This window comes from Macrotis lagotis, chromosome 7, assembly GCF_037893015.1.
Source record: "Macrotis lagotis isolate mMagLag1 chromosome 7, bilby.v1.9.chrom.fasta, whole genome shotgun sequence".
NCBI classification, from domain to species: domain Eukaryota; kingdom Metazoa; phylum Chordata; class Mammalia; order Peramelemorphia; family Peramelidae; genus Macrotis; species Macrotis lagotis.
This window is the reverse complement of record NC_133664.1, coordinates 109,886,822-109,899,825: the sequence shown is the minus strand read 5'-3', so window position 1 is coordinate 109,899,825 and position 13,004 is coordinate 109,886,822. Positions and strand designations below refer to the sequence as shown.

General features: G+C 33.9%; 1 protein-coding gene across 1 annotated transcript in view; it reads right to left on the bottom strand.

The window, feature by feature from the left end:
- Positions 1-13,004, bottom strand: part of LOC141492881 (protein mono-ADP-ribosyltransferase PARP12-like) — a 91,191-nt gene that overhangs the window by 58,876 nt on the left and 19,311 nt on the right. Inside the window, exons 3-4 of the mRNA XM_074193587.1 lie at positions 9,859-10,120; positions 4,220-4,312 (exon numbers count right to left, since the gene is read on the bottom strand). Of these exons, the coding sequence (XP_074049688.1) occupies positions 4,220-4,312; positions 9,859-10,120 (355 nt within the window). The remainder of the gene's footprint in view (positions 1-4,219; positions 4,313-9,858; positions 10,121-13,004) is intronic.

The window sequence follows — 13,004 nt, the reverse complement described above, 5'->3', positions numbered from 1 at the left end:
TGGCAAAGAACTGGAAATTGAGAGGATATCTATTAATTGGAAAGTGGTTGAACCAATTGTGGTATATGCTTGTGTTAAAATACTTTCGTTGTATATGAAAGCATGTGCACACAGATTTAAGAAAAACCTGGAAAGATTTATATGAATTGAAGCTGAGTAAAGTGAACAGAACCAGGAAAATATTGTACACAGTAACAGCAACATTGTGCGATGATCAACTATGATACACTTAGCTCTTCTCAGCAACCCAATGATCCTAGACAATTCCAAAAGACCCGTGGTAGAAAATGTTAGCCATATCCAGAGAGAGAACTATAGAGATTGGATACTGATCAAAACATGCTATTTTCACTTTTTTTTGACTTTTCTTTCTTGTGTTTTTTTTCTTTAGTTTTGATTCTTCTTTTACAACATGACTAATGTGGAAATATGATTAATATGCTTGTGCATGTATAACCTTGGTTGCCTTCTTGGGAAGGGGGCAAAAGATGGAGGAGAAAAATATGAAACTCAAAAGCTCATAAAAATGAATTTTGAAAACTATCTTTACATATAACTGGAATTAAGTAAAATACTTTTAAGTGGAGGGGGAAAAAGCAATATAGTCCTTGGTCTCTACGAGTTATTCTTTTATTATGAATTTCCTTGCCTTCTTAAACAGTTTACTAAATACAACTTTTCCACAGTAACTCAGGATCACTGTTACAAACAAAATCACCTAAAATGCAATGCTCTGTATCACTAATAATTAGAGATATATAAATTTAAAAAACTTTGAGGTTCTGCAAAGATTGGCAAAGAGAAAAGAGAAAAATTATGAATGTTAGAGGGCTGCAGGAAAGCAGATATTAATGAATAATTCAGGAGCTATGAATTGGTCCAACCATTTTGGAATATAATTTATACCTATGCCCCCAAAGTTATTAAATTATGTATATCCTTTGGCTAAATCACTACCAAACTCATCCCCCAAAGAGATAAATGAAAGAATTAGGAACTGTTTATGGAGGTTCTTTTCATGGTAGCCAAAGATTGGAAATTAAGGGTGTTTCCTTTGGTGAATGGTTAAACAACTTACATTACATAAATTAAATGTACTATTATAAAGATAAGAAGTGACAAGTATTTGCCTGAGAATGAAGTAAGCAGACTGAGAACAATTTGTACAATGACAACATCATAAAGAAAAAGTTTAAAAGATTTTATAACTCTGATAAATTCCATGATAAACAGCCAAGAATGAGGAACTCACCTACTTCCTGAGAGGGAAGGACTAAAATGCAAAGATTTTCAGGTACTGCCAATATGAGGATGTGTTTTGCTGGACTAAGTATGATTATGATGAGGGTCATATTTGCCGGGGGTATCTTTTTATTGCTATTGTTCAGTTGATAGGCAAATGGGAGGAAAATTATAAATGCACATAAAATAAGTAATTTTTAAAAGAAAAAATTGGTTTATTTTATAATGTTCTATCTTCCAATGAATTAATGAATGAAAAAAAGATAACCCTATTTTTCCTCTGTAAAAAAACATTTGATTTCTGACCCTATTTTTCTTTAAAAATTTTTCTTTTTTATTATTACCCTAATAAATACCAACTCATCCCATTCTCAAGCTGGATTTTTCTGATGGAAAACAGTGAGACATTCCCAGCACTTTAGAGGTAGAGGAAACTTTAGAAATAATCTGGTTCATTTTTCAAATAAGGACACACAGGCATCATTTAATGGTCAAAGGTTACATATAGTTACTGATAGTATCCAGACAATAATTCATGTTGGCAAGCTTTGTTCTTGAAGAAACAGTCAGAAAAATGCATCTCCCTTCTTTTGAGGAAGAGATGGGGGAAGAAGGTGGCACTTGTAAGGTTAATTTCCTGACCTACTTCTTCTGAATTTTTGTTGTTGTTAGAAGGTATGGCTTACTAGGAGGGGATTAAAAACAAAATGTGCCAATAAAAAAAAAACTATTAAAAAAAACCCTTCAACCCCAATGTTGCTTGCCTCTTTCTTTTTTTAATTTTTTTTGCTTTATTTTATATTATTACAATAATCTTATTGTGAAAGTAAACATTAACATCCCCCCCCCAAAAGATGAGAAACCTCAAGAATAGTGAGAGGAAAAAAAAGTGAACTTCAGTCTGTTCAGATTCCAACAGCTCTGTCTCTCAGATGAGTTGCCTTCTTCATCATAAGTGTACCAGAGAAGTTGCTTTAATATTTTTCCCACTGTTGCTATCAATAGCTTTATTTCCCTCCACTCTATTCCTCCTCACTCTCACCTATTCCATTCTCTCTCTCCTTTCATCGTGGCTCTGTTCAGAAGTGTGCTGTATCTGAGTACCCTCTCCCACAATATTCTCTCTCCTATCAGCTACTTCTCCAACTCCCTCCCTCCGTTCCCCCTTATCCCATCCCTTTCCTCTCATTTTTCTCTAGGGTAAGGTAGATTTATATATCCTATTAAGTGTGCATTTTATTTCCTCTCTGAGTCATTTCTGATGAGAAAGAAAGCTCACTCATTCCCCCTTGAGTTTCCCCTGTCCCACTTCATTGTAAAAACTTTTTCTTGACTCTCATGTGATATATCTTAGCCCCTTCTTCCTCTCCTTTATCTTCCTTCCAGTAGTTTCCTTTATCACCCATTGACTCCATATTTTTATTATATTCAGCTCCTTCCTGTGCGTTGTCTATGTATGCTCCTTCTAACAGCTCTTATAAATGAGAAAGTTCATATGAGTTATCAGTATCTTCTTCCCATGCAGGCATACAAATAGTTCAACATCATTAAGTTCATCATAATTAGTCCTCATCCACCCTCTGTATGGTTCCCCTGAATCCTGTACTTGGAGATCAAACTTTCTGTTCAGCTCTGGTTGGTGAAAGTCCCCTGTTTCATTGAAAGTCCATCTTTTCCCCTGAAAGAGGATGTTCAGTTTTGCTGGGTAGTTGATTCTCAGCTGTAGACCAAGGTCTTTAGCCTTCCAGAATATCATATTCTAAGCCCTACAAGCCATTAATGTAGATGCTGCCAGATCCTGTGTAATCCTGACTACAAAGCCACAGTAGTTGAATTGTTTCTGGCAACTTTTACTATTTTCTCTTCAACTTGGGAGATTTGAAATTTGGCTATTCCTGGAAGGTTTTCTTTTGACTTCTCTTTTGGGAGGTGATCTATTTTTGTCCTCTGCTTCTAGGATCTCAGAGCAATTTTGTTATATTATTTCTTTAAAAATGAAGTATAGACTCTTTTCCTAGTTGTGACTTTCATGTGTCCCAATAATTTTTAAATTATCTCTCATGGATCTGTTTTTGAGGTCAGTTGTTTTTCTAATCCTTCCCTTTTTCTTAAAGGATTCCCATATTTAAAATATCTTGACATTAGCTACTGAGTTAATTTTTTTGACTCTCAGAGTTTTGAGGAAATCAAAATTCTATAGACTGATGGCACTGTGCATATTCCAGGAATGTACACAAAAGAATATGGTAAATGTTCCCTTATTGTGAGGGGACCTGTGTTTATGGGGTGATTTAAGATGACACTACAGAAAATGCATTTTTTTCTTTGTTGTAATTTACCTTTACACTGTCAACAGAAACACAGAGATAGAGTCAGAGAGAAAAAGTGAAAGACAGAGGACAGAGTTGGTACTAAATATTTGAACTATACAGTGAGTAAATAATAAAATTAGAAAATGGCATATATGATCATACTTAATGACTTAATTAGGCAATTTTACCTGTTTTCAGAGAATATATTTTAGAGAATGTCTGTTAAATCAAGCAAAATGTATGAATTCTTTAAAAAGAAAATGTATTCAAGCATAAAAATAAAAAATATATATGCACATAAAAATATATTCAAACAAAAAAGTTCACAAAAATAAAACTTATTCAGACACACACACACACACACAGACACAATCTAAACAAGGACAAAAACTTAAATTTAATTGGGTTTGATTGCCTGATTCTTGAAAGGTTTTTTAATACTGAGTTTGTCTTTTAGTCCTCGTTCTTTAAAAAGACACAACTCATGAATTAATTTTTCCAAAGGATGATAAAAACAATAAAGACAATTTCTCAAAATTCAAATTTGGAAAAAGAGATGTGTGTTAACTTTATTTTAACTGTCAATTTATACTACCAGTCCATAAAAATAAAGAGGATTTCATAGTGGGAGTATTTCATAACGTCCTATTACAAATTCAACTCACTTTTTTGTTTGCAGAATTTCCAGATGTAGTAAAGACAAATTTCAGTGCTTTTTGTCTTCTCATTACTTGTAGAAGCAGACTCAGATCGTTTATCTGTTTAAAAAAATACACAGAAAGAGATCTGAAATGACATATATAATAAATACATTTCTACCACTCACCAGCCTACAGCCTGTTTAGTGAAACTATTTATAAGATGCTAGTAATAACTGTGAATAAAAATTAATTAATCAGATATTAAATTAATCAGAAATAAAACAAATTCAAGACCATGGAAGAATGGTTAGGGACAGAAGACCTAAACTATGGAGATATATATGTATGGGTATAGGTATATGTAATATGTATCTGGAATTTTAAGAGAATCTAAGAGTCAGAAGACCTCAAAGATCATCTAATTCAAACAATGCCAGAAAGAAAAATTTTATCTACAAATCCTTAATAAGTGAATATCAAGGTTCTGTTTTCAAGGACTTCCAGGGATGGTGCCCCTGCCACTTATAGAGAATACTAATGATTAGAGGCAGCTAGGTGGAGCACCAGCCTTGAAGTCAAGAGGAACAGAATTCAAATATGGCCTCAGATACATAGTATAGCTATGTGATTTTGGGCAAGTCACTTAACCCCATTGCCTTGCAAAGAAAAAAAACAACCACCAATGATTAGAAAGATTTTTAGATCCTGAGTTCAAATTTACCACCCCACAACATTCGTGGTTCTAAAAAATAATTCTAATCTCTCATCTACATTGATAACTCTTCAGTCAAGTCTCTAACAACTGTTTCTTTTTTTTTAATTTTTTTTTTGCAAGGCAAACGGGGTTAAGTGGCTTGCCCAAGGCCACACAGCTAGGTAATTATTAAGTGTCTGAGACCATATTTGAACCCAGGTACTCCTGACTCCTGGGCCGGTGCTTTATTCACTACGCCACCTAGCCACCCCACAACTGTTTCTTTAAGTAAATCATCTCTATTTTCTTAAACCAATTCTCATATAGCCTGAATAGTTTCAAGTGTGATCTTTTTTCCATTTTCTACAAAAACCCAGAGGAAGCTAACAACATGAACACAGGTTAAAATACTTTCAGATTTGTGATTTCTTGGTTTAGTATTTGATTTTATGTAGGGGCATTTGGGTTCAGAGGATTCTTCTTTCTTGGTCCTGTATATAAGCCATGCTAATCAGCATAATATCCAATGGTGTTAATATGACTAATGTAGAAATATGTTTAACATGATTGTAGTCACAAAATTTATATCTGATTACTTGTTGTTTTGGAGAGGAGGCAAAAGAAGGGAAGGAAATATTTTGAACTCAAAAATCTTACAAAAATGAATGTTGATAATTATCTTTACATGTAATTAGGAAAAATATAATGCTATAAAGTGCAAAAACAACTATCCAATGGTGTCTGAATATTTCTGGTCTCATTAGATTATTCTTGTTTGTTGATTACAGTTTGCTCAGTATTTTTTTCTTTTGTTATGTAGTAATCAAAAAAGCTTATGGGATCAACTTTAAGGTGACAGTCCCATCCCTTTTTAGCTCCAAACATATCTGGAGGATTGTGTCCATTTCTTTTTTTTTTAGTTTTTTTCAAGGCAATGGGGTTAAGTGGCTTGCCCAAGGCCACACAGCTAGTTAATTATCAAATGTCTGAGACCAGATTTGAACCCAGGTACTCCTGACTCCAGGGCCGGTGCTTTATCCACTGCGCCACCTAGCCACCCTGTGTGCTCATTTCTAAGGACCACATTTTGGGACATATGTTGACAACTTAAGGTACAACTATGAACCTCTAGTAAATTGCTTGCCTTCTCGAAAAGGGGGAGGAGGGGCCTGAAGGAAGAGAGAGAGTTTGGAACTCAAAATTTTTTTTAAAATGTTAAAAATTACTTTTACATAAAATGGGGGAATGTAAATAAAAATATTGAATAGTTTTTAAAAAGTTTATTGAGTGTATAATTACAAAGGACAAAATTATGAAAAATGCTCTCTACCTCCAGAAAGAGAATAGATAAACTCTGAGTGAAGATTGAAGCCTATTTTTTCACTTTCACATTTTTTGCTTTTTATTGTGGATTTTTTTTTCAATATGGCTAACATGTTTTGCATGACATCACATGTATTCATTGATATATGTCTTGATTTCTCAACAAGAGAGAAGGGGCTGGAGGGAACAAGATAATTTGGAACTCAAGTTTTTTTTTTAAATGAATGTCAAAAATAAAAAAAAATTATGAGTTGATTTTTTTAAAAAAGAGTTTGTTGAATAAGGAAGTGAAATAATCAGTTGTCTGCTTAAAAAAAATTACTTTGGCAGTCATGTGGAAAGAGAACTGGAATGTTAACTTCCTTAACTGCTCTCCTTTCAATTTTGATTCTTTTATGTCTTAATCAGGGGTTCTTAACTAAAGAAACATTTAACACAAAAAATTTATCCTGGGATAAATTTCAGGGAGTTCATGAAGGATAGGAAAAAATTATAATTTTATTTTAATATAATTTTATATTTGGTTCTACATATATATAATAGAACCAAATGTATAAAACAATATATTATTTTAATATAATTTATGCATTTAATAATATTATTCTGAGAGAGGCTTCACAAGACTTCCAAAGCAAAGGAGATAGCTTCCCTTAGCACAAAAAGTTTTTCAAGAACTGTACTCAGTGCCCACTCTCTTATGGTATTTGTCTTATTGGGCTTCCTGCAGACATAATCCCCATTTCAAACTATGAGTGACTAAGACATAACATGGTAACTCCTTTCCCAAATACTCCATAACCAGAAATTGTTCTTTCCCTTAAAAACAAAATTTTGAAGTGCTGCAATTTGTAGCTTTCACTTTCATTTCCTTTTTTTCAGATGCCAAAGTACAATTTCCTCCTTTCTTCTCATGCCAATCTGATAAATTTCTCCCTTTCTATAGAAACACTAATCTTCTATTCATTCACAGGTCATCCCTTTCTCATTGGACCCATAGTTTACAGGCTCGCCATAATCCAAAACATTGTACAAAGTCATACTATTGGGTTGTGAACAATGTTCCATTACAGAAGGCAAGACTCAAAATCAGAACCAGAAGAGGACATCAGTAGTATACCTCAAAGTTGATTGTTAAAAGAAAATCAGGAGCTTTCCTAGTCTAAAGCAGTTAGGGCTACTAGCATACAAAGCAAGGAAGAGGTTCAGAAAACAGGCAAGCCAACAACAACAAGAAAGGAAGCAAAGAAATCTGGAAACTATGGTGGCTTCTCCATCCAGTAAATCTCTTTTAAGTTTCTTGCCATTGAGCCACAACATATACACACTTAGAAAAGTAAGGTACCAAAGATATATTAATCAGGGTACTGTAGTAATTATAACTTCTACTTCCTTAGTATAATACAATCAACCAATACATGCTTAAAGCTCTCTTAGAAGAAAATGTTTAAAAGTAATAAGGGAGGAGCAGCAAGGTGGAACAATGGATAGAATACTGGCCCTGGAGTCAGGAAGACCTGAGTTCAAATCCAGCCTTAGACACTTAACAGTTACCTAACTGGATGACCTTGGGCAAGTCACTTAACCCAGTTGTCTTGCAAAAACAAAAAAAAATGAATAAGGGAAAGATGGGTAATTAGAAGGAAAGTTAAGTTCTAGAAGAGAGGATTGAATGATGCATCAAAGGCCCTGTGGATGAGGAATTTGGTCAAGATAACTTTGTGCATCTGTACTGAAAATGCTCTCCAACAAATGTTCCATGAGTGGCACTATTGGAGAAAGAATACTGGTTTGTGGGAAAAGTGGTCAAATTTCAAATACAGTGTGGCATGGTAGAAAGAGCACTGGATATGGAACCAGAGTTCTGTTACTTATACTTGTATAAGAAGGATAAAGCAAAAAAAAAAAAGTGAACTACATACAAATAAGACTAATGATCATTAATACAAATTTTTAAGTAAAGTTTTAACAAGATCATTAAACTAATATTAAAAATTTCTTCACTACTAACAAATTTGATTTCTGTCAGATACATTTTTTTTTTTGTTTTTTGCAAGGCAGTGGTTAAAAGACTTGCCTAAGGCCACACAGCTAGATAATTATTGTGTCTGAGACTGTATTTGAACTCAGGTCCTCCTGACTCCAGGGCCAGTGCTCTATCTACTGTGCCACCTAGCTGTCCCCATTCTGTCAGATATATAAAAAATGATTCAACATTGTGGAAAAATAACACAATAAATCATATTTTAAAACACCACTAAAAGACATGATTATGTTAATAGATGCGTAAAATACCTTTCACAAAGTACAATACTCCCTTTTAAATGATTAAAAAGTATATGTATTTATATATAATATATATACTTATGTATATATGAATAAAAGTACATAACCAACAAAAAGGAAGCCTTAGAAGATTTCCCAATAAATAAATAAATAAATGAAGAATGCTTCCTTTCCTCAATGTTATCATCTATTGTTCTAGGAACACTACCTATAGGAATAAGACAAGAGAAAGCTATTAAAAGCATAAACATTGAAAAGAAGAAATAAAAATTATTCCTATTTGCTAATGAAATGATGATTTACTTAGAAATACTCAGAGAATCAGCAAAGAAACTGAGACAATTGATAACCTCAGTAAAGAAGTAAGATATAAGATAAATCCACAAAAATCACCAGCATTTCTTTCCAGTGAATAATAAAAGCAGGAGGCAATAATTAAAAGAAAGCTCTCATTAAAAATAGCTACAAAATACATAAAATGTCTTGGAGTCAATCTACCAATCTACATCAACAAAAAAGTTTAATAAAAAAATAAGCCAAGAACTTTTTGTGGTTGCCAAGAACTAGAAACAATTCATCAGTTAATGAATGGCTAAATAAACAATGGAATATAATGAAATATCACTGTATTATAAGAAATGATGGTTGGATAAGAGAAAGTCAATGGGAAGAGAAGAATAAGAAGAGCATTTTTCAGAGGGGAGCATGGAAAGATTTAAATGAACTGATGTTAAGTGTAGAAAAAACAAGAAAATATAAATGATGATAATAATACAAGAAAAGGAAAAAAGGAAAAAAATTTGACTGAGTAGAATGACTTTGCTTTCCTCTAAAGAAGAGATAAATGAAATATTTCTTCCTCACTTCTTTGCAGGGATGGGAGTTGACCGCTAATTTGCAAAGAGTCAGTGACATTTGGTTAATTTTGTCAAACTACTTCCTTCCACCCCCCCCACCCCCCCCCTTTTTTTTACTCTTTGCTGGAAGGGATGACTTCCTGTCTGGAAGAAGGAAAAATTAGATCTGAAAAATGATAAATTCAAAAGATATCAATCAACTTTTTAAAATTAAAAAAAGACAGGACTCCTAAGGTGACCACGGGCAAGTTATTTAAACCTGTCTGTCTGGAGATTTCTGATCTATAAAGTGAATAGATGTAGATGAACTCTATGGTACTTTCTAGCTCTAAAGAGGATCCTAAGAAGTTGCTTAAATGATGACCATGGAAAGTTTTTCAAAAGGAAAAAACAGTTTGACCAAACAATTTGAGGCTACAAAGGTTTCCTCCAAATTTCCAGGAAAGAAAAAAAAAACAACCAACTAAACTCCATACTGTCATTCATGATAGCCCCTCCATTCTTACCTTTCTTCTTTTCAAAGGACTTGCAGATCTCTGAATGCTTATACTTGCAAATTCTCTGGATGTTTAAGATGGCAGAGGTACTCAGTCCTTGCTCCTTCAGCAACTTCATCACATTTTCAGCATGTAGATCATGAGATCGCTTGCACTTCTGAAACCTACATTCCCCCCAGATGAAGTGCTTACAAACATGGAGTTTGGTGCAATTATCCTGGAGGTTACAGGATCCATGGGGTCCTTCACCTCTGTTGTAGAAGTTGCAGATCTGGCATAGGAGAATCAAGAAACACTTCAAATTATTATGCATTTTTTATGTTTCAAAATGGGAACATGTAGGCCCAAGATTGGATATAGTCCATTTATGTCAAACCCAAGGAATCATTTGAATCCAATACAAAGAAGTGAAGGTGATGTTAAAAACAAAAGACATGGGGCGGCTAGGTGGTGCAGTGGATAGAGCACCGGCCCTGGAGTCAGGAGTACCTGAGTTCAAATCCAGCCTCAGACACTTAATAATTACCTAGCTGTGTGGCCTTGGGCAAGCCACTTAACCCCATTGCCTTGAAAAAACTAAAAAAAAAAGACATTCATTACTAAACAAATGTCTATACAGTATAAGCAGAATAAACCTTTATTTACTACAGGAGGAGGAGGAGGAAGAAGAAGACTACCATGGAATGGAAAGTCAAAAATGTTTAACAAGTCTGAGATAAATATGGAAACTAAAAATTATGAATGAAAGAAGAGGAGAGAATGTAAGAAATAGTTAATTTCAATTTCTACTAAAGAATAAGCAGAATTTAAGTGGTGATCATAGGAGGCGGTCAAGTTGACCTAGACAAGAAGAGACAAGGAAAGTAATATCTAGAAATATTTGAGTGAGTTGATAAGAGTTGGTGAAGGTCAATTCTTAGGTTAAGCATGGATTAGAACAGCTGCATCAGTAACCACACATGCTTTATAGGATTATGGATTTTATTCAACAACACCCTTAAGGTGGAAACTAACTCATTTAAATGCACATGCAATGTATGATCAGGGAAGGGGAAACATGCAATGGGCAAATTGGGAAGTTGTACCCTCCTTAATACTCATCCAGTGAGAAATGGGAAGAGGGACCTTGTTTTCAGGGTTAGGGTTAAAAAGTTTACTGCTTGAAGTTGTGGGTGTGCCTACTTTTGGACATCTGTTCTTTCGGGATCATAAATAAAACTTCTTGACTTTATCAGTGAAAAAAAACAAGTACAACTAAAGGCATCAATAAAAAGAATTAAAATTTAAGTTTTAAATAAAAAAATTGTTTATGCAAAAAAACCCTTCAAAGTGCAGCTATGTATCAGATCACAAAAATTTTTTAAACTCAGTACTGAGGAACTAAAAAATATCTATGCAAGGCTTGAGCAGATGGACTTAATAGAGCATAAATTCAATTAATAAAGTGTGATATTGCAACAAAACAGCTTAAGCAATTGTAGACTATATTAAGAACAGTATACAGTTAGGTCCTGATTAGTATGGATAATGAATTTCACAAAGTGGACTCATGTATTTGAATTTGCACTGATATTCGAAGATATGGTTTTATGAATATGGTACCTGACCCTAGTCCCATGGAAATACAAAATGCAAATTTTGAATGTGATCATTCTTCAAGACTCATTGGTATTAATCAAGACCTGACTGTACCTTCCACAAACAAGGAAATAGTAGCCTAGCTCTGTGACCTCATCAGACAACAGGTCTGATGTTTTTAAGTTCTGAGTACCACATTTTAGAAAGTAATCTGGTCAACTGGAGCTTCTGGTTGAGGAATTGAAGAAATTGCAGTCTCAAGTTTATGCCACATGAGGTTTAATTTAAGGAATAGAGAGGGGTTTTTTTAGGCTGGAAAACATAATGCCCAGGGCATCAATTCACTAGCCTTCAATTATATGGAGGGTTGGACTCTGAAAGAAGGATTATATTATTACTTTTTTTTTGGCCCCAGGGGGCCAAACTAATAAATTGCAGAGACAAGTTCAGGCTTGAAAAAAGGGAAAAATTTCCTATTATTGCAAAGATTCTTAATCTTGCATCTGGAAACTTTTTTAAACATATTTTCAACACTATTTCAGTACAAGATGTCCCAAAAAACATAATGCATTTTTCCATTACTGAAAGTTTAAAATTGAATACCCCATCTAATTGGTCTCCTTTATAAATTTTATGAATTTAAAAACATTATTCTGAGAAAAAGTCTTTTCACTAGACTATAAAAGAAACCCTGCATAAGAACTCTCTCAAAATGGAGAAAAGGCTATTAGGAAGTGATCAATTTATGCAAAAAGGTCTATCCATTTTCAAAAAAGGAATTAAGACACTTAGCAATTAAAGATTCCCTCTTATCCAGTGCTTAATAAAGTTCCTTTTATTCCAAAGATGTAAATGGAAAATTTTCATGGAAATGTACACAGATAATATTCAAATAACCAAGCAGGTCAAGGATGCTAAGTGGGTCAGATAAGGGGAATGAATTATAGAATTATATGAATAAGGTTGGTAAGGCAAGAACTTGTTTAAGTGAGGACAAGGAGGAGTTTGAAGAGGATACAGCCAAAGGAAATATGTCTTGTTGAAGCAGGAACTATCCAGGCATTGAAGACATCAAGATACTACTGAAAACTAGACCGTTGCCATTTGTTTTGATTTTTGTCCAGCCACTGGACTTCAATGACTCAGAAAGAGAGAATGAGTCTAAGGACTTTGCTTGACTCTGCCTCACTCAAATCCAGTTTCACATAAGTCAAAATATCACCCATGATGTCACTGGGTTCACCAATAATGAGTCATGGATTGATCCAATAATTCTGAAATAGTAATTTGGAACTATGCCAAAGGGCTATAAAACTGTGTAGACACTTTGCACCAGCAGTACTATTTCTAGGTCTACATCCCAAAGATATATTAAAAAAAGGAGAAAAGTTCTTATATATACAAAAGTATTCATAGGAACTCTTGGCAAAAAACTGGAAATGAAGGGAATATCCATCAATTGGGATAAGTCTGAATAAATTATAATGAAATACTATAGTGCTAGAAGAAATAATGAGAAGGATGATTTCTGAAAAAATTGGAAAGTCTTGCACAATGCAGTGAGCAGAACCAGGAAA